Source organism: Ambystoma mexicanum, chromosome 6p (assembly GCF_040938575.1).
Source record: "Ambystoma mexicanum isolate Mex_15411 chromosome 6p, UKY_AmexF1_1, whole genome shotgun sequence".
Lineage (NCBI taxonomy): Eukaryota > Metazoa > Chordata > Amphibia > Caudata > Ambystomatidae > Ambystoma > Ambystoma mexicanum.
The window spans coordinates 104676625-104702308 of NC_090935.1; the positions used below are offsets into that span (position 1 = coordinate 104676625).

Consider the following 25684-nt stretch of genomic DNA (forward strand, 5'->3'; position numbering starts at 1 on the left):
CTGCTCTTTCTTGGCTCTTCTCCCATATCTTTGGTCAGTCCAATTTTGTCCCTTAGGCCGTCAACTCTTCTGGCGTTTTGTCATGCGGTTTGCCATACCAGAAGGCTCTGTCCTATTCTATCTTCGCATGTATTACTTTTTCTTCTTTTATTTTCTTATTTGTATTTCCCAGCCATTTCTATGCTGACAATTCCCAAGTCTTTCTATCATTCTCTTCCTTCATCTATCTCTTTCTGACTGTCTTTCTACTGCTGAGCAATTAACACTTTCTTATTCGTTTACCTTTGTCTTCTTGCATCTTCTATCTTTTCCCCTCCTGATTTTCATCATAAATCTTCATCTGTTTGAAATCTCAGTGTTATCTATAACCCTTCACTTACTTTCTCAATTCACATTTTCTACCTTGCTTGTACCTGTCGCTGTTAGTTATACTGCCTTAGTAAACTCTGGCCTTTTCTTATCTTCGCTGCTACTAACATTCTCTTGTTTTCACTAGATTTAACTCACTGAGACTACTGTTCTCCTCCGCTTCTGAGTCTTCCTGATTATTCTCTCTACCCACTTCTATTTATTTTCAATTCAGCTATTCCTCATCTTTACATGCTTCCACCCTTACCTTATGTGTGTGCTCATAGCTCTATCTTACAGCTCTTCCAGGGCGTTCTATCCCACCCATGGTGTCCAGTTTAATTTTTGATGTATTGCCTTTATCCCCACTGATCTGCATCTGTTTACCTCCCTTCTATTTTATTAGTGACCTTTCCTAGTCGTTTGTTTCGCTACTATCCACTTTTTTCTTCTGGCTGATCCCCCTCTTCACTTTGCTCAGTTCCACGTATGTTAATTTTCTCTTCTAACCCCTTAACTAGAACACTCTGACCCACCAGTACGTTCTTCACCCATCTTGCTTCCTTTCACCGCCTCCTTGAAAGCTTATCTTTTATCGTCCCTTCAACATTAATGTCTAGCTTCAGGTTTATTGATCTCTGATATCATGCAATTGAGTAACCATTTATTTAAGTCAAGTGTACAGAGCTTTGGCGAATGTGTTTTACAAATATGAATAAACACAAAATATAAATGGTTCGAAGGAGGCCAGCTGTCAGTCTACAAGATCAACTTTGCGTGAAAGATTTGGCCTGTGTAGACTGAAATAAAGCGGTCATTCTACAATACGGTAAGAAAACATGTTATTTACATAATTTTTATTCAGCAAAACTGAGCTGAACATTAACTGCCAATTCCTTCAAATAAATTGTTTGCTCACTAGGCAGTATTTTAATAGTTTTTAGTGCTTAGCGGTTTTAAGAAATATATCTACTAGGGCATCTGAAAGAACAAGCCTGACAATTAGCTCCTGTGTTGTAAAGTTTGTTTCTTACTGGCCATTTACCTCAGCCCAGACATTTAGTGAAGTTTGGGCCCAATATGCTTGTGGTCAATTTTCCATGTCAGAAAAGTAGCCTCTATGGTGTCCCTATTTTTCTTCCGAAGATTCATATTTCCCCGTAAAACAATCTCATTTTAATTGTTCTGTTCCAATCCTTTCTATTGAAGGACCATGGCCATTACTAACTTGATAGGTAGTAGAAGATTAATCGGTCTGATCTGTTGTTCATAAATTCATTTGCAGTTGAAACAAAAAATGTGTACACCGAAACAGTAAATAACTAGACATATTGTTTACCTTCATGCATATATGCTGCTAATCCGCTAGCAATTACTTCCCTCACAGGGGTAGGCCAACTATACAAAAGCAAGAGCGGCTTCAGCCAACTCTTCGATGCAGGCCTTCTTTTCTGAAATTGGTGAACCGATTATATCAGGGGTCTGCAAACATGTGGCTCTCCAGATGTTTTGGACTATGACTCCCATGATCTTTCCTCATTGGATGTGATTGCTGTGCCTGATGGGAGTTGTAGCCCAACACTTCTGGAGAGTCAAAGGTTGCAGACCCCTGGATTATATGGTAGTCAGCCCATACTTTGACAGACATTGCTCTTTAGATGTGGTTGCCAGAGCAGACCCCCAAGTAGGACTAGTTACTTACCCCTGGTAATGTTCTCTCAACTGGATGTTCCTCCCACGTATGCCTCATCTTTGATATTCGATATCCAGCTTCAGCTGCTTCGTAAAACAAATTTGGTAGAGGGCGCTGTGCATCAATGCAGTCGACTCGAGGGCCTCCGTCTCGAGGATGACGCCATCAAAGGCATATATGGCACGTGCAGCGCCCGTTGGCTTCAGTTCTGTTTTTCGTACAGTAGAAATATCTGCATAACCACGGGATTGACCGCACTGAAGAAGCGAAAGCTGCAGTAGCATGGGAAATTCTACTGTGGGGTAGGTTGGGAGGGTGATGAGAAATATGTGGGAGGAACATCCAGTCGAAAAAACGTTACTAGGGGTAAGTAATTTGTTCTTTGAATGGATTGTGTAGTCCCACATATTCGTCATCTTTGATAGACTCCCAAAGCAGTATTAGATTTGGTGGAGGGAGTAACAATGTAGTTTTTAATGGTTTTAATGCACCAACTGCAGGACTGCTTTTCCAAATCTCCCATCCTGGCAGAGGGAAGACTCCAGGCAGTAATGTTTTGTGAACCTGTGAATAGTAGACCACATTGCTGCCTCACAAATACTTTTTATCAGTACGCCCTTTTGCAGGGCTTTAGGGGTAGCCATGCCCCTGGTGGAATGGGCCCTTAATCCTTCAGGAGGAGCCTTGCCTGCCAGTCTGTAACATTCCAAAATTGCCAGAATGATCCACCTGGATAAGGTCTGTTATGTAACAGCCTGACTCAGTTTGTGGCCTGTATAGCCAATGAAAAGCTGATCATTAATGCACATTTTTGATAGCCTGGATATGTAAAAGCTAAGAGCTCTGCGAGGGTCCAACCTATGTAATCACTCCTCCTCGCCAGGATGAGGTGGGGGATAGAAAGAAGGTAAAACAATTTTCTGTCCTACGTAAAAGTCAGAAATGATCTTGGGTAAGAATGAAGGCTTAACCCTCAGAACTACCATATCCTTATGGAAGATAGTAAAAGGTGGCTTGGATGAAAGTGCCTGCAATTCACTCACTCTACGGGCTGACGTTAGAGCTACCAAGAGAATGGTTTTAAAAGTTAACAACCTTAATGGACAAGGGTGCACAGATTAGAAATGTTAGTACCAGATTAAGGTCCCAAATTGGAACCTGAAAGGGAGATGGGGGAGAACACACTGGTCAGCCCCTTTAGAAATTGTGTCACCAGTGGAATCTTGAAATATGAACATTCTTCTGACGAGCGCTTAACGATGAATAGTGCTGCTAAATAGCCCTTAATAGTTCCAACCCGGAGCCCCAGAATGGCGAAGCATAGTAGAAAGGATAACGCCTCAGGTTTTGTGCAGAGAAAAGGGTCTGCATTCTTGTCTCTGCACTAGTTGCAGAATCTGTTCCAACGGCAACGGTACAATGACTTTGTTGCTGGCCTTCTGGCCGAAAGAAAAATCTCCATTACGTCATCCGGGAGGTCCCAATCCTTGTATCTCAGCCTCTCAGAAACCATGAGTGGAGGCTGAATGTCTTCACCTCTGGATGGAGAGCCTCACACTCCTCCCTCGAGAAAAGGTCCTCTCTTTGTGGAAGACATATTGGAGGGCAGAGGGACATGTCCAGAAGATCCTGGTACCACGTCCTCCTGGCCCAATCTGGAGCAATTAGGATCATGCGTTTCCTGAACTTTCTCAACCTCCTAATCACGTGAGGAATGACAGGGACTGGAGGAAAAGCGTACAGTAGTGGAAACTCCCAGTCCACTACGAACATGTCTCCTAGAGCTCCTCTTGGGAGAAATTCCCTGGAGCAGTACAGTTCGCACTTCCGGTTGAGACTGGTCACGAACAGATCCACTTGAGGGAATCCCCAAAGGGTGAAGATCTCTTGAAGGACTTCCTGAGCAAGCTCCGACTCATGGGAGACTGTGCTGTGCCTACTCAGAGCGTCCGCCGCCTGGTTCTTTTCTCCGGCTAGGTGAACTGGTGATAGAGAGATTACTTCTTGAAAAGCCCAGTACTAGAGCTGCATTGTCTCTCTGCACAGTGGTAGTGACCCTACACCTCCTCTTTTGTTGAGATAGTACATGGCCACTGTGTTGTCCGTCATTATCAGGACTTTCTTTCCCCACACAGAGGGCAGAAAGGCCTTCAGCGGATCTATGTGATCCGACCGCAGCTGATTTTGCCGCAGCCGAAATGTTTGCATGTGAAATGTACGAACCACAAAAGGTTTGTACATTTTCCATGCAAACACACGTTCATAACCCCTACATACCCACACCCCCACCCACAGCCACGACACACCACAACACCCCCCACAGACCTCCACCCACACCCCCAACAGATCCACACCCCACTTACCTGTCATTGCGTTGCGCTGTGTCCCTGCAGCACCAGTTCCCTTTCACTTCCGTGATCAGGAACCGGCGCCGCAGGGTCCTTTTCTTTTTCATTTTTTGTTCGGGAGCTGCAGGGATTTCCCCCGCAACCCCTGCTCAGTATACTGTAAAGTACAGTGAGCGGGGTGTTTCAGCGGAAAGACCCCGCAGCCCTTTTTTCTTTTTTTACGGGTGTGCTGCGGGGATGTCCCCCGCAACACCCCGCTCACTATACCATATAGTATAGTGAGCGGGGTGTTGCGGGGGACACCCCCGCCGCTCTTGCAGTCTTTTTTTTGTTATACTTACCTACAATGCTACCACCAAAGGTTCAAACTTTTATTTGTTCGAACCATTGGTGGTAGCATTTTTCGGTCTTTTTGTGCGGTCGGACCTTTTGTTTTCGGTCCGATCCTACAAACCCCCTTCAGCGCTAGTCTGATTGGCCTCAGCTCCAAAAGATTGATATGTAGTCTGGACTCCGATGGAGACCAATGACCACTGACTGTCAGATTGTTGGTGTGGGCTCCCCACCCCGTGAAAAAGGCATCCGTCACTACTGTTATCTCCGGCCATGGTTGCCAAAAGGCTTCTCCCTTCAGAATATTGTCCTCGCAGGCCCACCACAGAAGATCCTGTGCAACACTGCTTGGGACCTGAAGTAGGTCCTACATCTTACCTGAGAACTGGGACCATTGAGTTCTGAGGGTCCATAGAAGGGATCTCATTCTCAGGTGGGCTTCTGGTACCAGAAAAATGCAGGATGCCATGTGGCTGAGCAACCTCAAAAAATCAAAGGCCGGGAGATGCTGGGCACTCTGAAACTTCTTGACCATCTGCAGAATGCCTAGACCCCTCACTTCGGGTGGCGAGCTCTTTCCCAAGGAAGTATCCAGTACAGCCCCGATGAACTGGAGCTTTTGAGAAGGTGTCATATGGGACTACTTGTAATTGAGGGAGAAGCCCAGTCTGTGAAGAAAGTGGCAGTTCACACTGAGATGATGCAGGACTTGTTCGGGAGAACATGCCCTGATCAGCCAATCGTCCAGGTAGGGGTAGACCTGAATCCCCCCTCTCCCGAGACTTGCTGCCACCACCGCCATCAGTTCGGTGAAAACCCTCGGGCTGAGGTCAGGTAAAATGGCAGAACTTGAAACTGATAATGAGAACCGCCTACAGTGAAACTCAGGTATTTTCTGTGCTTGAGATGAATTGGGACATGAAAATAATGACGCAAATCAATCCTGGAGTTGGAGGGCCTGAAAGATCTGAGAAAGTGTGACCATCTTGAACTTATCTTGCCTGAGGATCCTGTTCAAGTATCTCAAGTCCAAGATGGGTCTCAGTCCTCCGTCCTTCTTGGGTATTAGGAAATATGGAGAATACCATCCCTTGTTCCTCTCCGCTACTTGCACCGGTTCTATAGCACTTTTCACTAGCAGGGTTAAAATTTCCTGCACAAGGAGCAGATATGGAATCCTCATAGGGCAGCTCCCCAGTGGATTGCTCTGAGGTCTCTGAATGAAAGGAAGTCAGTACCCGTGGGCCATGGTTTCCAATGCCTAAGCATCCAAAGTAATGTCTCACCATTCTTCTAGATGCTGAGACAGTCTGACCCCACTAGTGAACTGTGACTCAAGACCTCAGAGAGGTTTTGAGGCGGCTGATGCAGTGGCTGATGGTAAAGATGCCCCTGCTTGAGCGGGCTTCACACCTCTCCCTCATCCACCACGAGGGAACCTTCTTTGGTCTCTTTGACCAGCCATTCCTCGCACTCTTCCACCTAGGAGTAGTAGCGAAAAGATCTACCCCTCCAAGGTTGTCCACTGGGACGAAAGGGCTGAGGCTGTCTAACAGCGGCACCTAAAGATTTGGCTGCCGCCTTTTAGGTCTGCAACTTCTCAAGGCTCTCGTCAGCCTTGGTGTCAAAAATGTGGTACCTGTCAAAGGGCATGTTGAAGAGTCTGGACTGCAAATCCGACGCAAAACCCTGACAAATCTGCATATAACGGTGCTAGTAGCCATGACTCTGTTGATGCTGTCACCAGAATTCAGCCCGACTGAAGAGACTCACACATGGCTTCTTTGCCGTCTCTAACTATGTACAAGAATCTGTCTCTTTCTTCCCCCCCAGGAATGTGCTCTGCTGCCATGGAAATGCAGTCCCATAGACGGTGACGCCGATGTCGAGGGCTTGGCTGGCGTCGATGGTGTCGAATACCTCGACTTGTGTTTATGTTTTCGGCTCGAAGGATCATTCGATGACTTGTCACTGCGTCAAGGCCTCGACGGCTCTCAATGAGTATCAGGCCTTCTTCCTGGGCTCGAAGGCGTGCAGGATTTGGCTCGACCCCTTTCCTTACCGGCTTCTTTGGAAGGTGCGGTAGGAGCATGGCTTGCCATGGGTTTTTGGTGTTGAAATATTTTTAGCATTTCAGCTCTAAATGCTTCCCATTCGGCAGTGTGGAGTTTTTGGTGGGGCAAGATACCCTCTCAGGGCAGGTGTCCAATGACAAAGTCAAAGAAGGCGACCTATGGTGCCTCTTTTTTTACTTCCTCGACGACGATGAGGAGTGGTGAGAGCCACTCCTCGATCTCGATCTTTTCACTTTTTTCCTCCGAGGAGAGTCGTCTTCCAACTCGTTGGGCGAAGGTCTTTTGGTTGGAGATTTTTGGGGTTTTGACCTACCACCAATTTCCACTTTCGCTCCTTCAGGACCTTTCTGGTCATCGACTGGCACTTGGAGCACTTGGAGCAGACTGAGGTCTTATGCTCCACCCCGAAACACCATAGACATATTCGAGTCACAATCTCAACACTTCTTGAACCCGGTCTTCAGGGTAGTCGGTGTCAACGAAGAAGACATACTCACGAGTAACAAATGAAGCGTGCCAGATTTCTCGAAGCGATAGCATCAGAGAAAAACGGAACTGAAGTGATCGGGCACTGCGTGTGCTATGTATGCAGGATTTCCTGTTTTAGGTTTATTTATTTAACTTCCGGGGGTGTTTTTTCAGTGTTTTCACAAATCAGAATCTGTGATTATCTGTGTTTTCCCGTTTGCCCCTTTCAAAAAATCGCAGATAACTGTTTTTTCGGTGTAACCACAAAAGTGTTGTTTTATTGTTTAATTGTGTGCATATGTAGGATAATCGCTCAGTCCAAGATGTTCTAATCACTTTCATGGTAATCCAGTAATCTGTTGTACAAACCCTTGCCAACCCAAAATCCCGAACCTCGCTATCCAAGCCGCCCCAACCTACATTTCCACAACAAAAGCCCGCAAGCCACTCCCCCAACTAAAACTACGACCCCCAGCATGCACCGCGCATACACCAGCACCCACAGCTCATGTAATTCTGTGTAGCCTGCATTCAGAAATCTAGCACGGGGGGCGCTGTTGAGCGCGATAGAAAATGGCTGCCTAGAGCGTGAGTTCCGTTCCGACAATTATCCTTAACAAAACGATCCTAAATTGGAGCACCCCGCAGATGATTTTAAAGAATGGAGGCTGCAGCGGAACAATCCTGCACTCTACAGCAGAAATCCGGAAGAAAAACGCTGTTGTAGGATGGAAATAGAGCACATGCAACTGTTGGTGGTGAGGGTGGTGGACGCGGGCCGCCTCCCAGATCCACGCGGATTTTGGAAGTAACCGCAGACGCTCTATCCGGCAGACCATAGAGGTCCGGCGATCCGACACCAACAAATGAGTGAACCGAAGGACGCTTCATACAAGCTGAAGCGGCCGACGTGTCTTTGGTGGTAAGGAGGGCAGCGACGGTGCGGCAGGAACGGGAGAGGATTGCGGACGGCACATTAACCCTGTGAGACGGTCAAGCGGCACGTACCGAAACCGCCATTAAGCCACGTGCTGTGAGTGCTGCGAGGAGGAGGTGGTGCTGAATAAACTGCTGGCCCTAGCCACGAGGACAGCACTAATGCTTGATAAACCGACAAAAGGAGCGGGGGCTAGGAAAAGGGGTCCAATGGACTCGTTCACCAACAGCCAAGGGAGATGGCAGGAACATCCGCTGCCCTTAACACTGGAACTGAAGTTGTAAGCGAGGTCGACAAGCTAACCACGATTGTACAAAATGGCTTCCTTGCGATAAACGTGAAACTGGATGACATCGTCTCAACTATTGGGTCATTGAAGGCAAAAGTGGATAAAGAAAGCTCCAGAATAACAGAAGCCGAAGGCAGAATTAGTAACAACGAGGACGCTATTGCAAGTCATGCTCGAGACATAACGCAATTAAAAAATGACTTTCTCAGAATACAGTCTAAATGCGAAGATCTTGAATCTCGTTCTAGGAGAAATAACATAAGAATTGTTGGGGTATCCGAAAAGTTCGGCAAAGGAGCAATGGAACAACAAGTAGAAGCTCTCCTACAAACCCTCTTCGGACCTGAAACTTTCTCAGAACATTTTCTGATAGAAAGGGCGCATCGCACACTGGCTCCAACACCAAAACCAGGGGCGCCACCCCGCACGATCATAACGCGCCTCCTAAATTACAGGGACAGAGATGCGATTCTTAAAAAAGCTCGTGAGCAAGCTACTACATTATGAGGAGAACCGTATCCACATATACCCGGATTTTTCGGCAGGTGTTCAAGCCAACCGACGATCCTACGAACCACTGAAAAGACTGTTACTAGCACGTCAGGTCCAGTATGCATTAATATTCCCTGCCAAAATGCGTATTCAACACGGAGGAAGAGCACACTTCTTTGAGAATCCGGCGGCTGCAATGGCCTATATCGAGTCACATATACCTCTGCCCCCAGTAGGCCGGGGCCCGGATCAAAATGGCGGTCCCTGCCCCGAGGCGGACTGATGATACTCTGATACAAGAAGAACCAAAGCATATGCCTACCACAAAAACGGAACAGGAATAAGACAAAACAAGCGGTGGTGCACCACAGGAAAATGTGGAAGTCGGACTGCGAGCTCGGGCGGGCGGCCATACAGCGACAGCATGGCAACCCCAGGAGATCTCCAGCAGTTTGTAAGGTTAAATCATCCAGTTGGGGCGGATTATGTGGGTGGCGGGTGAGGGGGGAAGAGGAGAAGATGGATTGTTTGTTGAACAGTTGAAAAGTTGTTTTGTTGAGGGTCAGACAGATAATTGCGCTATGCATGTTGAACGGTATTTGGATAACACTGCAATGGTGAGCAGATACGATGGCGGGTGGCACTGACAATGGCAAAGGGATGAACATTAGACTGCTGTCATGGAGCGTCAGGGGGTTGAACAATCCCTCCAAAACTAGGAAAATAGGAACTTACATTAACAGACACTCACCCCATATAGCCATGTTACAGGAAACACATACACAGGGCCCCAGTAACGCAAGTATACTAGTCGCATGAGGCAAGCAAAGATACCACACAGAATATTCCACTCAGGCACGAGGAGTCATGACTATACTACATCCATCACTGGGATTCCAGACCAAAGGACATAAAGAGGACCCCTTGGGGAGATATCTACTGGTTTGGGGAGAGGTTGCAGGGAAATTGATTACAATGGTGAACACTTATGGCGCCAATATAGATGACCCGGACTTCTATCTCAATATACTGGAATTACTGATTACACTCGATACTACTAGTATTATCTGGGGGGGAGATTTCAATTTAATATTAGACCCAAATCTAGACAGATCTTCCAGAGCCAAGCGGATGCGATCTAAAGCATCTATAGTCCTAGATCAGGTTATGCTCCTAGAACAGGTTATGCCACAGCTGATGCTACGAGATGCCTGGAGGGCACTGCATCCAGGTGCGAAGGAGTACACGTACTACTCGGGCATACATGACTCGGAATCTCGTATAGATTATTGGTGGGTGTCGGAAGACATCCTGCGAGGGCTAGAAAGTTGTGAAATATACCCACGAACACTATCTGATCATTCCCCAGTATCCCTGGATTTAATGTTTGGAGATGTCCCGAAACCGCAGAAGAGATGGAGAATGCCCACACATATACTCAAAGACCCTAATGTTGCGGAGGCACTATATATACAAATGGAAGAATTCTTTAATAACAATATGGGAACGGTGGATAAATATTCAACAGTATGGGAGGCTTTCAAGGTCTGGGTAAGGGGTACTCTGATCTCCAAATCCTCGGGGCTGCTTAAAGCGGTGAGACAGGAACTAACTGAAACAGAAACGTGACTTCGGCAATTAGAGAACTCTTATAGCGAGACCCGAAATAAGGATACATTAGCTGAAATAAATCACCTCCTAAAGGAATTTAATAAGCTGGCCACAAGAGAACTGCAATACATAGCAGCCCCAGCCAAGTCGCGCAGATACGGGGAGGGGAACAAAGCAGGAAGAGCCTTGGCCAACATCATCAGGGCGTACCGCCAACACACTCCGATAACATGCATTGAAAGCACGGAGAGTGGAATGGTGACCGGGGGTAGATCCATTAATTTTGAATTCCTGAAATTTTACCAGAAACTGTACTCAAATACAGACGAGAAAACTGTATCTGAAATACAAGCATACTCGAATGACCTGGAATTCCCGACCCTCGCACCAGACACAAAACTGGCCCTTGATAGCCCAATCGCGGAGGAAGAAATTATAGAAGCCATAAAAGCATTACATTCAGGAAAGGCCCCGGGATCTGATGGGTTGGGGGTGGAACTATACAAAGAATTTGAAAAGGAACTTGCCCCAATCTTGTTAAAAGTACGGGAGGAAGTGCTGGAACTTGGGGAGCTCCCCGGATCCATGCGAGAAGCTGTAATAACAGTACTGCCGAAGCCCCACCGTCCCCCACAGGATATGTCATCATACAGGCCACTATCACTCATTAACGTTGACGCTAACATTTTCGCCAAAGTCCTGGCAAATAGACTATTACCAAATATGCCGTCTTTGATTCATCCGGATCAGAACGGATTTATCCTTACAAGATCCACTGCATTCAATTTGCGCAGACTGTTTGCAATAATGGCACAGATCGACCCAGAGGCTCAAGCTGTAGCGGTGTCACTGGACGCCAAGAAAGCATTTGATTCAGTGTCCTGGGTGTACCTCTTTGAAGTATTAGGAAGGTTTGGAATTGGTCCCAATTTCATTAGCTATGTTAAATTACTGTACAGAAAAACCGGGGCGAGGGTCCTTACAAACACTGTGGTCTCTGAGTTCTTTGCACTGTGCACAGTTACCAGGCAGGGTTGCCCATTCTCACCAATATTATTTGCACTGACTATTGAACCAATGGCCATAATGATAAGGCTAAAACACTGGGATAGAGGAATAAGAATGTCTGGCCCGCCTCAATTGATCTCTTTATATGAGGATGATACGTTACTGTACTTTAGGAACCCTGAGACTAACCTGATGCCTGTAATGCAAGATATAAATGAATTTGCTAAATACTCAGGATATAAAATAAATAATGAAAAATCCGAAATACTACCGCTGACACCTCAAACCACATGCCCGGGATCCACTGGAAACCTTAAGTGGGCAACTGGACACATTCGATATTGAGGCGTGCTGGTGTCCCGAGACAAAAAAACACTCTTTGCAGACAACTATGAAGCAATAATGCAGACTTTGAAGGCAAAATTGCAAACGTGGGCCAAGTTACCCATATCCCTGAATGGCAGGGTTCCGATCCTTAAAATGGTCGTACTCCCTAAGTTACTTTATTTATTTACTAATATACCAATCTGGCCAGGCAAAACCTTTTTTGAGAAAATAAGAACAATGGTGGTCTCCTTTGTGTGGGACGGGAAAACCCCTAGAATGAAATGGGAAAAACTCACTGAACCTTACTGTACAGGTGGACTAACTGCACCGGATTTCAAGCTATACTATCCTACAGCACAAGCACAGTTCGCGAGGCACTGGTATGACCCTGAGGATAGATCGCCCCATATATGGCTTGAGAAGTTTGCGGCACATCCTATAGACCTCCGTTCCATAATATTTTATTCTCAATACAAAGATTCTTGTCCCTTTGACCCAGTTGCGACCACTGTATGCGCATGGAAGGCGTTATATAAAAAACTGAAGATAGATACCCCATATGACCCAGATGTAGCCCTTTGGAAATACCCCGCTATACCACCCACATTGGATAAGACAATACAAAGACACTGAGACCCAGACAGGGAAATCCAGATGCGAGGCATGTTCCCAAATGGCAGATTTGTAACGCTCGAGGAATTCAGGGAGGCAATAGGGGGGGGACCAACCAAAACACTTGAATACCATAGGATGAAATCTGCATTCAGTACAAGCCGCCACATCTGGTACGGGGCTGGGAGTCTCTAAACTGTATGCACTGGTACAACTACACACCCCCACCACAGTTCAGGCAAAAGCCAAATGGGAAGAAGACATGAACTTAAATATCCCGGATGAAAAATGGGCGAAATATTGTATGCTTACCAAAGCGGTATCCATGAACGCAGGGCTAAGACTTATTCAGTTCAAAATCCTAAATAGGTTACACTACACTCCTGCAAAGATGGCCAAGTTCTCAACGACTCACTCTGGGGACTGCCCTAAATGGAAGGCTAGCCAAGCGGGGGCATATCACATGTATTGGGAATGCCCCCCTGTTGCTGCATTCTGGAGAGAAGTGGCGGAGATGCTTGAAGACATTACACAAATCCCTGCGGACATGTATCCGCCGAAATATTTGTTTGGAGACATAGGCAAACAAGGTGAAAAGATCCTACGGCTGTTCAATGTTGCATGTGTTGTAGCCAAAAGGTGTATACTGAGATGTTGGACAAGTACATCTCCCCCAAAAACTGAACATTTTATTCGAGATCTGGCCTACGTAAACGAATGTGAGGAACAATATACTATGACTGTGCCACCGAGGACACATGGGCCCCGTTTAGAGTGTACTTATGTGAAATGGCCCCTGATGAGGAAATGTCTGTGTAAATTGTTTTGTGATACCTGAGCTATGTCTTTAACAACTGTTGAATTGTATGTACCGACATATGCAGGCACAATGAGTTTAATCTGTATTGACCTTCAGTAATAAAAAGAGTTTAAAAAAAAAAAAGAAATCTAGCACCCATCTTTCCCCTCACTCTGCTTTCCAGGGATATAGCATCCAGCTCACTCTGTCTCCAGGTATAAAGCACCAATTTTGCTATTGGGGCTTTCACCTTCCTCCAAAGATATTTGTCACAGCACATTATTGGTCCATCTGGCACAGATGGCAGCATGGCCACACTAATGTACGTCTTTTGAACTTCCTAAAATACCGGTCTAGTTGCCCTGCCAAGATTGCCTCCTGTGCGTCCTATTGTTTCCTGATGACGCGATGGCACTCACATTGCAACCCTGCTGAGGCAATGCATTTGTGTTGGAATCAAGAGAACGCAGCACGACACGGGTTCAAATCCCGATTACGCGTTTAGAAACCACTTGCTGGTATTAAGTGTGTTATAAAAGAACAATTATAATTATAACTCCATGGCTTGGTATGTGATGGGGTCCAGTTGATGCAGTCATTTCAGTCAATGGGAGAAGACAACAATTCTTACAAGGGAGGCAACCTTTTAAGGGGGGGTCAACAATGAGGGAATGAAATATTTTTAGCTGAAGACTATCAGCACTTTCTAACAGTAACAGAGTACCTTTATTGGGTTATCACTGACACTTCTTAGCAAGGATCTAACACTTTGAAGTGTACAATTCCATCACCCCTTAATATGTGTGCAATACCTTCCATGAGAGATGAATGGCGTGACTTGGCAGAGAAGCAATGATTCCAGTCAAGTGATGAAGGTCCAGCTTAGATGAGCAGTAAGCAGCTGATAGCAAGAAATCAAAGTGTTTTTGGAACCGATGCAACAATTGCAATGGAATCGTACAGTCTACTTGCAATGAGCGAGAACAAACATTCTTAGCACTGATGCAAGGCAGAGATCCAGCACTTCAGAGCAGGAATGCAATACTCTCAATGACAGGCAAGAAGCACTTCTTCGGAGGGATGCAATACTTGAAGTGGGAGTGTGCCGGCACTTTCTAAAATGGAAGAATTGCTTTGAAGTGGAGGGGATCAGGAATTTTACCAGGGAGGTACAACAATCAATGAGAAAGACCTGACACTGGTTAAAGTGGATGAGGTAGTGTCAATGGGAAGCAAGTACATCTATTTTTTCATTACATGTACCGTCACCACCCCATATTTATCATTTCCAGGAAGAATCATTTTAAATCTCACATGTGATTTTAAAAAAACGTTATCAAGGGCGTGGCGAGGTCCCTGTAGGGACAGCATTTCCTGTGTGCAGTGGGGGCTGGGATGGAGAGTGGGTAGGGGCTGGGAGAAGGGAGTAGTTTCTTACCTGTAACTCCATTTCTCCAGCATTGGTATCTTTCATGGATTCACATGCTTAGAATATTCCCCGTCGTCAGACTGGGAACCCTCGGTACACATATATATAGTCATTTCCAATAGGAAAAACTTCTGCCCTATCCCCGTCTGCGTCCTCTACGGGGCCGCCCACGTACGCCCCGTTGGACGTGATGGTATATAAGCCCCGCCCCCGCGGGTCCCTTCAGATTTCGACCCCTCCAAGATAACGGGGGGAAAACTTGCTTGCATACCAATCTTCCACATTGCAGTCCGGGGAGGCCGGAGGGCGCATGTGAATCCATGAAAGATACCAATGCTGGAGAAATGGAGTTACAGGTAAGAAACTACTCCCTTCTCCAGCATTGGATCTTTCATGGATTCACATGCTTAGAATAGATTGTAAAGCAGTAACATCAAGAAGGAGGTGAGAGTGCAATGTAACTTACAGTCGTAGAGACACCCCCAAACACTACCGTTTACACCATGTATGTAAGCAACAACTTATTATACTGATACGAAACGGATTTTCGCCATACAATGCTATGTCATATGACTCAGTATGCACCCCTTGCGCACATATCTACCCAACCACTTATGTTTAGGTCAATAAACTATGCACCTCCATGTATACACTCTGAAAAACCAGCTGAGGCCAAATAATAATAGGCAGCATTCTACTTGAAACTTTGGCTTACCTCATTGAAAAAGGTGGCGAAGCACTGCCCTTCCCATTTGTACCTCATCCGCGTGCTGCTTTTCCAGGCAGTAGTGGCGCGTAAACGTGTGCGGAACAGACCATGCCGCCGCCTGGCAGATGTCCGTCAGCGGAATTCCTGCCCATAGAGCCACGGAGGAAGATGTCGATCTCGTGGAATGGGCTCTGGGACGATGTAGTAGAGGTCTCCCGGCCTTGGAGTGACACAGGGTAATCGCCGAGGAGACCCAGCGAGCCAGACCTTGTTTGGAGATAGCCTTACCCCTAGCCGAGGGGCCGTAGGCGACGAATAGCTGTCTGGTGGTTCTGATATCTTGCGTTTTTTGTAGGTAAAATTTTAGTGCCCTTTTGACGTCCAGAGTGTGAAGAGCCTTCTCCGCCGTCGACGAAGGAGATGCAAAGAAAGTAGGGAGTACCAGGGTCGAGTGCTTATGATAGACCGACGGTACTTTTGGGATGAATGAAGGGTTAGTTGATAAAATAACTTTGTCCTTAAAGAACCTCAGATATGGAGGGTCTATGACCAGTGCCTGTAGTTCCGACATTCTTCTAGCCGAAGTGATGGCAACTAGGAACGCGAGTTTCCAAGATAGAAATTGTAGAGATGAAGAGGACATTGGCTCAAAGGGAGGCTTCATTAAGGCAGCTAGAACCGTGTTCAGACTCCACGACGGTGGGAACCGTTTTTCCGGAGGGAAGGTTCTAAACAGACCCTTCATGAAATGCTTCACTAGCCTGTCACTGAATAGTGGAGGGGACTGTCTTCTTCTGGTAAATCTTGAAACAGCCGCCAGGTGTACTTTGATTGACGATGATGACAGTCCGCTTTCCGCAAGATGAAGAAGATACGGGAGGATTTGCTCCGGAGTTACTTCCAAAGGTTGTATATTTTGTTGTGTTTGACACCATATACAAAACCTTTTCCATTTGCTTACATATGATTTGTTAGTGGACGGGGCTCTGGCCGCCTGCAGAATCCTTCGGCAATCAGTCGAGACTTTTAGGTTCCCGAACTCCGAGAAGTCAGGAGCCATGCAGTTAAGTTCAGGCTGTCCGGATTGTGGTGCCACACGGTCCCCTCGTCCCTGGACAGGAGGTTCGGTACTTTCCTGAATGGTATCGGCTGATCCAGCGACAGATGAAGGAGGTCTGAGAACCATGGTTGCCTCGGCCAGCGCGGGGCCACTAGGATGACCCGGCAATTGTACCTGTGGATCCCCTGGATCGTCCTCCGTATGAGGGGAAATGGAGGGAAGGCGTAGAGGAACTTGCCTGTCCACGGAAACGAGAACGCTTCCCCCAGGGAGTCTGTTTGGGGCCATCTGCTCGCGAACTGAGCACATTTTCGGTTTCTTTCCGTGGCGAAGAGATCGATCGACGGTGTCCCCCATCTTTCGAAGATTTCCCCGAGTTGAGTGGAGTCCAGCTCCCACTCGTGTATTTGTGACATCGTCCTGCTCAGGGAATCCGCCTGTAAGTTCTTCGCTCCCGGTAGGTGGTATGCTACTAGGGAGATGTGGTGTTTTAAAGCCCAATGCCAGATCTTTTGAGCTTCCTTCGAGAGGGTCCTGGATCTGGTGCCACCCTGTTTTATCAGGTAGAACATAGCTGTCGTATTGTCCGTGAGCACTCTTACTTTTGACCCCTTGATGTGTGGGAGGAAAGATTTCAGGGCCCATCTCACCGCTCTTAGCTCCAGGACGTTGATATGTAGGCGAGATTCGGTCGATGACCACCTGCCTTGGGTTTGGTGACGTGACATGTGTGCTCCCCAGCCCGACAGAGAGGCATCTGTAATGATGGTGTTCTGAAATTCCGGCTCCTGCAAGGGGACCCCTCTGTCCAGGTTGCGCGCCACTTTCCACCATCGGATGGCTTTGATAACTCGTTCGTCGTCGACTATTATCTTGTCCGACCAGCGGCCTGTGGCCTGCTTCCATCTGTCTGATAGGAACTCCTGTAGAGGTCTCATGAACAACCGGCAGTTCGCGACTAGGTGGATGCACGATGCCATGGAGCCGAGGAGAGCCGCATATTTTCTTACTGACAACCTTCTCTGTAAACGAAGTTGGCTTGTCAGGTGTTTGATTTTCAACAACCTTTCCCGGGATGGTTTCACTAGTCCCGTGTGGGTGTCGAATTGAGCACCTAGGAACTTCAAGCTCTTCGAGGGCTTTAGTGAAGACTTTTCGTAGTTCACTGCAAATCCCAGACGCTGTAGCAGTCGCAAGGTGGTCAATAGGCTGTCGTTGGTCGACGCTGGGGAGGATCCCCTCACGAGCCAGTCGTCGAGGTACGGGTAAACGTGATGCCCTTCCTTCCGCAGCCAGGCTGCTACGGGTGCTAGGCACTTTGTAAAGGTTCTTGGGGAGGACTTCAGGCCGAAAGGGAGCACAGTAAATTGGTAGTGTGTTTGGCCGACTAGGAACCTCAGGAACCTCCTGTGGTGAGTGCGCACCGGAATGTGAAAATACGCATCTTGGAGGTCCAGAGACGCTAGGAAATCGTTCTTTTGGAACGATCTGATTACCTCCTGTAGAGTAAGCATCTTGAACTTTTGACTCAGCAGGGTTTTGTTGAGGTCCCGTAGGTCGAGGATGGGGCGCCACTTCCCGTTTGGTTTCTTTACTACGAAGCAGCGTGAGTAAACCCCTAAGCCTCTCTGTGAAGCAGGTACTAACTCGATGGCGCCTTTTTTTAGCATGAGCGCAACCTCTCGACGCAAGACGCTTAGGTGTGGTTGAGACAGGCATATCGGTGGACGTTTTGGAGGTCTGGATTTGAATCTTAGGGAATGTCCCAGTCTCACCGTGTCCAGAACCCACCGATCTGTCGTAATAGACTCCCATTCCTCGACGCAACTTGACACTCTCCCTCCTAGAACGTCATTGTTGATCTTTTTGTTTTCCCGTCGACGACGAGTAAGTGGGACGTCTCTTAGAGGCCTGGAAATTTCTGCGTCGGGTCGAGGACTGTGAGGCGCGTCTATAACCTTGGGACGGATATGAAGACCTCCCGAATGCTCTATCCCTGGATCCCGCAAATCGTGCGTTTCCCGTAGCTCCTCTAAAGGGGCGAAAGGAACGAAAGGGCTTACCGCTTTGGAGGGAGCCCAGCGAGCGCGCCGTCTCAGAGTCCTCCTTCATTCCTTTCAAGGCCTCATCCACCTTTTCGCCAAACAGGTGGTCACCTTCGAAAGGCATGTCGACGACCTTATATTGCACCTCGGGTCTAAAGTTGGTGCATTTGAGCCAGGCCTGGCGTCGTAGAACCACTCCATTGTTAATTTGTTTGAACCCCGAGTCTGCCAGGTCCACCGCTATATTGATAGCATGGTTCGAGGCTTCTTCTCCTTCACGAACCAGGGACATAGCTGATTTTCTGTGTTCTTCGGGGAGGTGGTCCAAAATGGGTGCCAGTCTGTGCCACATCTCCCTGTCATACCTGGCCATGATTGCCAGGGAGTTCGCTGCTTTCACTGTTGACGCTCCCACTGACAGGATCTTCTTACCGAAAGCGTCTTGGCGTCTAGCTTCGGAGTCCGGCGGGGTAGAGCACTTATGCTGGGCCTTTGCCTTTCTCGTCGCCGCCGCCGATACCACCGAGTTAGGCGTGGGTTGCGCAGAGAGGCATTTTGGCGTCGTATCTGGAACTTTAAATTTCTTCTCTACGCGGCCTTTGACCGCAGGTTCCGAGAATGGATGCCGCATGGTTTGGACGCCCTCTTTCCATACGTGGTCCAGTATCGGTATCGAAAAAACGGAACGCCTATTCTTGCCCATGTGGTCAAAGAGGAAGCAGTCCTTCTTTTCTTCTTGTTGGGTCAAACCGAACTCCTTGCAGGCTTTTTCCATCATGGAATGGAAGGCCCCTATGTCGTCCGGTGGAGATGGGTGAATGGGACTTTTCGGAGGATCCACCTCCACATCCGAAACCCATGACGGGTCTCTCGACGGCGAGAGGGAGATATTAGAAGCTGACCCCTGTTCAGAGAGGGAGTCCGAGAGCTCACCTTCTTCCTGGACTGTTGGAGCAGTTGGGCCCACGACCGATCTAGTCGGGCGGTGTGAAGGTCCGGGCTCGTCGACGAGGGGAGTCGTCGGAACAGGCGGGAGCCTTTCGTCCAGGGACTTCAAGAGCGAGTGTAAGGAGGAAAGTACCTCCATGGAGAGAGTAGCCTGGGCGTTTGGAGGCTGGGTGAAAACTTGAGAGCAGGTTGCACCAGAAGGAAATCTGGGCCGTAGCCCCAGGTCTTCCGGGCTCACTATTCTGAAGCCGTCGTCCTCTTTGGAGGCGATCGAAACTGGCTGTTCTTGTAGCAGTGTGTCGGGTAGCCCCATGTCGAACGTTTCTGGCCTCCAGGCCTGGAACTCCGTCGACGAGGGAATCGTCGTCGACGATGAGCCCGTTTGAAAGGCGGGGGACTGTGACGGAGTGGGCACTTGGATCGTCGCCATCGTCGTCGTCGACGGAAGGCCTGCAGGTGGCTTAGGCGGTCCCGCCTTCGCGGAGCTCTCCCTGTGTTTATCCGCCTCTCTACTCGTAGCTGATCTTTTCTGATCGCTCGAGGAGGATTTTGGCCTGTCCTTGTCTTTCTTCGACGAAGAAGAAGAGGAAGATGATTTCTTCGTCGATTCTTTCGATGAGGCCTTAGAGGAATGACTTCGAGGCCCGTCCTTCCCCGTAGGCCGTGATTTTTTGGCCGGAGGTTCCGACGGATGTGAGCGTCGGGAGGCTTCTGATGTTTTCGCTGAGGCGATACTGCGCACCGATCCTACCTCCGATTGAGGGTACGCTCCAGCGCCGTCGTTCAGCCACGAGACCAGTCGCCGATTCCGGTCCTTCAGGGTTTTTTGGGAAAACCCCTTGCAGATATCACATTGGTCCGCCGAGTGGTGGGGGTGAAGGCAGTAGATGCAGTCAAGATGGCCATCCCCTTCATAAACCTTCTTTAGACCGCACGTGGCACACGGGCGGAAAAGAGGCTTACCCGACATTATTGCCAGATTAACTAACAAAACTCGTAGGAGTTGGAAGCGGACCAAACAGACCAACTCGCAGGAGTTAGAAACAATCGATAAGTATTTGAAGAAAATACACGAGGAGATCCCACTATCTTTGGAGACGGTTGAAATCTGAAGGGACCCGCGGGGGCGGGGCTTATATACCATCACGTCCAACGGGGCGTACGTGGGCGGCCCCGTAGAGGACGCAGACGGGGATAGGGCAGAAGTTTTTCCTATTGGAAATGACTATATATATGTGTACCGAGGGTTCCCAGTCTGACGACGGGGAATATTCTAAGCATGTGAATCCATGAAAGATCCAATGCTGGAGAATGATCTTTGCTGAATGTACTTTTCCCACCGAAAGCAAAAGCACCCATATGATGATGTCAGACAGAATCTTACATTTGAAAGCAAGGCCACTCGTGCTAGCTAGAGATAGACACACATAGGCCAGTTACCGTGGTGGTGAAAAGCAGCAGGGGGGAAGATATTGGCATTATCAAGTGTAAAAAGTCAAATTGTAAATATTGCGCTGCCTTTTTTCCCTTTCTTTTGCCTGCTCAGGCTGTTTGCTGCTTGTTTGTTTCTATTTTCCTCACAGCACTGCTACGTTCTGAGCTTACCTATTTTTCGGTAGCTGCGCACTCTGTGTTCCGCTCTTTTTTCCATCACATAGCCCGGCCCTCTGTTGAGAGCCCTACTGCATCCCGTGAGCTGCGCATGCCGTGTGCTGCTCTTTTTCCCATCACGCAGCCAGGCCCTCTGTTGAGAGCCCTCCCGCATCCCGCGAGCTGCGCGTGCCGTGTGCTGCTCTTTTTTCCATCACATAGCCCGGCCCTCTGTTGAGAGCCCTACTGCATCCCGCGAGCTGCGCATGCCGTGTGCTGCTCTTTTTTCCATCACATAGCCCGGCCCTCTGTTGAGAGCCCTACTGCATCCCGCGAGCTGCGCATGCCGTGTGCTGCTCTTTTTTCCATCACTCAGCCCGGCCCTCTGTTGAGAGCCCTCCCGCATCCCGTGAGCTGCGCATGCCGTGTGCTCCTCTTTTTTCCATCACTCAGCCCGGCCCTCTGTTGAGAGCCCTCCCGCATCCCGTGAGCTGCGCACTCTGTGTTCCGCTCTTTTTTCCATCACATAGCCCGGCCCTCTGTTGAGAGCCCTACTGCATCCCGCGAGCTGCGCATGCCGTGTGCTGCTCTTTTTTCCATCACGCAGCCAGGCCCTCCGTTGAGAGCCCTACTGCATCCCGCGAGCTGCGCATGCCGTGTGCTGCTCTTTTTTCCATCACGCAGCCCGGCCCTCCGTTGAGAGCCCTACTGCATCCCGCGAGCTGCGCATGCCGTGTGCTGCTCTTTTTTCCATCACGCAGCCCGGCCCTCCGTTGAGAGCCCTACTGCATCCCGCGAGCTGCGCATGCCGTGTGCTGCTCTTTTTTCCATCACGCAGCCCGGCCCTCCGTTGAGAGCCCTCCCGCATCCCGTGAGCTGCGCGTGCCGTTTCTTATAATTTTCTCCATATCACTGCACGGTACTGTTCGGTTCAGAGCCTTTTATCTTCTGTTTCCTTTGGATTCCTTTTCACTACCGACATTGTTTGCTTGCAACGTTCCTGTTGCACTCTGTACATGATTCCAAGTTCATCTCATTGCCATTTGTGAGTTAGGGCAGTCAATTCGACCTTCTGCCACAAAGTGGCAATAGTGGATAATAAAGTACTGCAGTTTTATCAATGTCGGTTCCAATATCAACTTAAAAAGCAGAGCTGCAAGGATAGCTCATCATCAACGCTTCTGTCTACAACACAAACCAATAGGCTTTTGAATCCGCTCCCGCACTTTGGAATTATGAAATATCTGGGTTTATCGGAGTCCCCCCCAGGAATATAAAACCATTAACGGTGGCAAATATCGGTATTTTACGGTACTCCCCGGAAACCCTATATATCTGCCTTCGATGACATCCTCCTCGAGACAGAGGCCCTCGAGGGACATTGAGTCGACAGCATCAGCGCACAGCGCCCTCTGTTGAAAGCGTTTTCCGAAGCAGCTGAAGCTGGATGTCGATTATCAAAGATGATGAATACGTGGGAGGCCACAATCCATTCAAAGTGTCTGTTATTCTATTGTTTAAGGATTTTAATTATGATCTTATGGTGGTGAAGGAAAGTTGACTTGCTTGTTATCCTAGTTTTCCATTAACTTCATTACATTCATATGCAACCCAATCGTCCTCCACCCCAGTAAAAGACATGGAGAAAAAAAAAGAAAAATCCCTCTTCAGCAATATGTGAAAAACAAAAAAAATGACTGAATGTTTAACAAGCATGCCCAGGTGTTTCGTTCTATTTATTTTCACTGTTTTATTGGTTCTGGTAAACAGATGATAACTAGTACTTCTATGCTTTTTAGGAGTGTAACTCATCATTGAACAAAATAGAAAGTAGGGCATGTCATTAATTTCCATTTTATATTGCCAGAGTGATTTCCATATTAACAAAAGGGTTCCTAACTTTAGAACTTTAGACCAGTCGCACTGCTGCCATTTTCCTTAACGTACCAAAAAGGGTCTTGCTCCTCTGCCTTTTCAATTGACAATAAGTTGCAAATGATTATTACAGCTGTGTTTCTTAAAACGAAACCCTAATGTTACAAAGGATTGGCAAAACTATGAATAGATCATATTACTTAAAATAAGTAAAGCCACGTGTACATTTCTAAAAATGCTAAATAAAAAATGGCCATTCGTTCATTTGTATATTTACCTAATTGGTCCATTATGATCAGTCACAGGTTGCAAAACAAGGACAAAGGTCTTCGCAGTGGCTGAGTTGTTAAGTTCCTTCAGCTTACTAATGGGCGGAATGATGGGCACTGATGACATAACAAGGGATTAATGAACAGTCAAAATACTGTGACAATAGTATCATTCCAAAAATGGACACTGAACTAGAACAAAATAAATTCAACTGGTTGTCTCATGAATTTAGGAATATGCTCATTCAATTGTCCAACCTTTTAACCCATAACAAACATGTACTATAATATCATGTTTATAAAACCATACAATACAAAAACATTACCATTAATAAAATCATAAAATGACATGCTTTACAAAATAGTTACACTTCACGTATATCCACAGTTCATTATTAACGAATAATACAATATAATAAAGTCAGATAAATTACAAAATATTCGTTTTTCTGCACCTTTAAAAATAAAGATTTCTAAAAATATGCTTTACATTTTTTATTTCCTTTTCACAGCTAATGTTCATTTTATTCTTGGCTACAGATTATTTTCTCTTTGAAGAAACAAGCAAAAATGTGGTTTATATGACTACAAATCTCACTTATTCCAGCAGCTAAAAGGAAGGCACTGGCACTTGGTGCCCAAGGAGTATATGTTTCTCACTTTCACATAAATAACCGATATGCACAAAGAATCTTTGTCCATGGCCCACATCAGATTAAAAGCTTTAGAAGACGTAACCTGGATTTAGAGAACTTTTTCTTATAACATTGTGAGGGGTGCAATCAAGAAATATTGGTTTCATTGTGAGAAGCAACTTGCATGCCAGGGAGGTATATTTCAATTGAGCAGTTTGTGAAACATCTTGTTGATAGCTCCAAGCTCTCTGTGTTTTTAAAACATTGCTTTATAGATGTTAAAGGACATGCAACATTTTGCCAGCTCATGTACATCTCCCAGCAGTGCATAACCAAACCCTTACTACATTTGTTTTCAGAATTATGTATTTCCTTCAATATATCCCCTACATAGACATGGATGAAATTAAACCAATCTTTTTGATTTAGGTACATGTTTCCATCGGTTGACCCTGAAGGAAGTCACAATGATTATGTAAAAGGTCTCAGACTAGCAAAAATATGTGCCAGTAAACTACCACCCATATTTATAGCTGGAACGCCCAAAATAAGTATATTTTATTGTCAAAATGCTTTCATGGCATGTTGTGAGTTGCTTCTGAGAAAGAAAACGAATCACAGTTTGTGATAAAAAATAAGTATGGTTGAAATCTGGGGGGGAAACTTACCCTAAGTATTTTTCCAATAATTTTAGGAACTGTGTGGGTGCCCAGTCCACCTGCACTCCCAAAAACTATATGCAAGGCTGTTTAAAAAAATATATATTTAAGTCAACTAGCCAAAGTTCAAATCCTCATTGTACTCATATTTAAATAGAATCAATCATTAGTTTGGATAATTTATGATGGTAATGTCAAAGCTTTTACAGCAAAAATGAGGCCTAACAAAGTATGAAGTGTAAGGCCTCCCTAGAAGAGCAAGAGAGGCATCATTAGATTTTGTCATTTGTAGGAGATTTCAGTTTCTTGCTTGCTGTCAGCATTAAAAGGATGCCTGTTAAGATTGCACGCTTTACTCACTGCCATGTCCTAATAGGATTCTATTAAGAAGTGCAAAGAAATCTGCACGTGCCCAACTCAAACGTTAATATTGTAGAAGTAACTTTGGATTACAATACATTCGGAGACCTGATACACATGTGAGTACAACAATGTAGATTGCATATTTTCTTTCAACTACAGGTTGACAATTGAAAAGGACAAGTATGAGAATCAAACAATAACTATTTTTAATCTATTCGGGAACATTTATTTTCCAGGGAATACAACAGGCTACAGAATTAATTGAAATGATCAGAATTCATTTTGTAAAGCCCAAGCAACCTTGAGCATGTTATCCACATGAGAACACATCCTGACTCTCCAGAACACTCAGTTTCGCAACTTTGCAGCTTAAAAGGACTGAATTCCTTAAAAAGGCCTTATAATTGCAAACATTGTAAGGAAAACGTGTATCTGCAGTTCAAATGTGACTTGTATTCAATGAGTTGCATATGTGTCCTATTAATCAAAAGGGTCAGAAAGGTAGTGTAAAACGGAAACCTCATTTACAGTTTCATTTCTGCTTTGCCATGCATGCTGTAAGGAGAGCTAGAAAAGTTCTGCATTGGGGAAATTAAATGGTCCAAGATTTATTCATGAGTCTAACGCATAAAAGGCTTATCCCAGGCCAGGAATGCACATGGGGAAGTACACACAATGGCCTTGACAACCTGTCTGGGCTAGTCCTGAATATTATATCTATAATTGCCATAGCAGATGTCAGTAATGGATGTGGAGTGCTCA

At 46.6% G+C, this 25684-nt stretch overlaps 1 protein-coding gene across 1 annotated transcript in view; it reads right to left on the reverse strand.

Moving 5' to 3' along the window:
- LOC138511247 (receptor-type tyrosine-protein phosphatase kappa-like) overlaps nt 1-25684 on the reverse strand; it is a 1445374-nt gene that overhangs the window by 564549 nt on the left and 855141 nt on the right. Inside the window, exon 11 of the mRNA XM_069626788.1 lies at nt 23274-23382. Coding sequence (XP_069482889.1) covers nt 23274-23382 — 109 coding nt within the window. The remainder of the gene's footprint in view (nt 1-23273; nt 23383-25684) is intronic.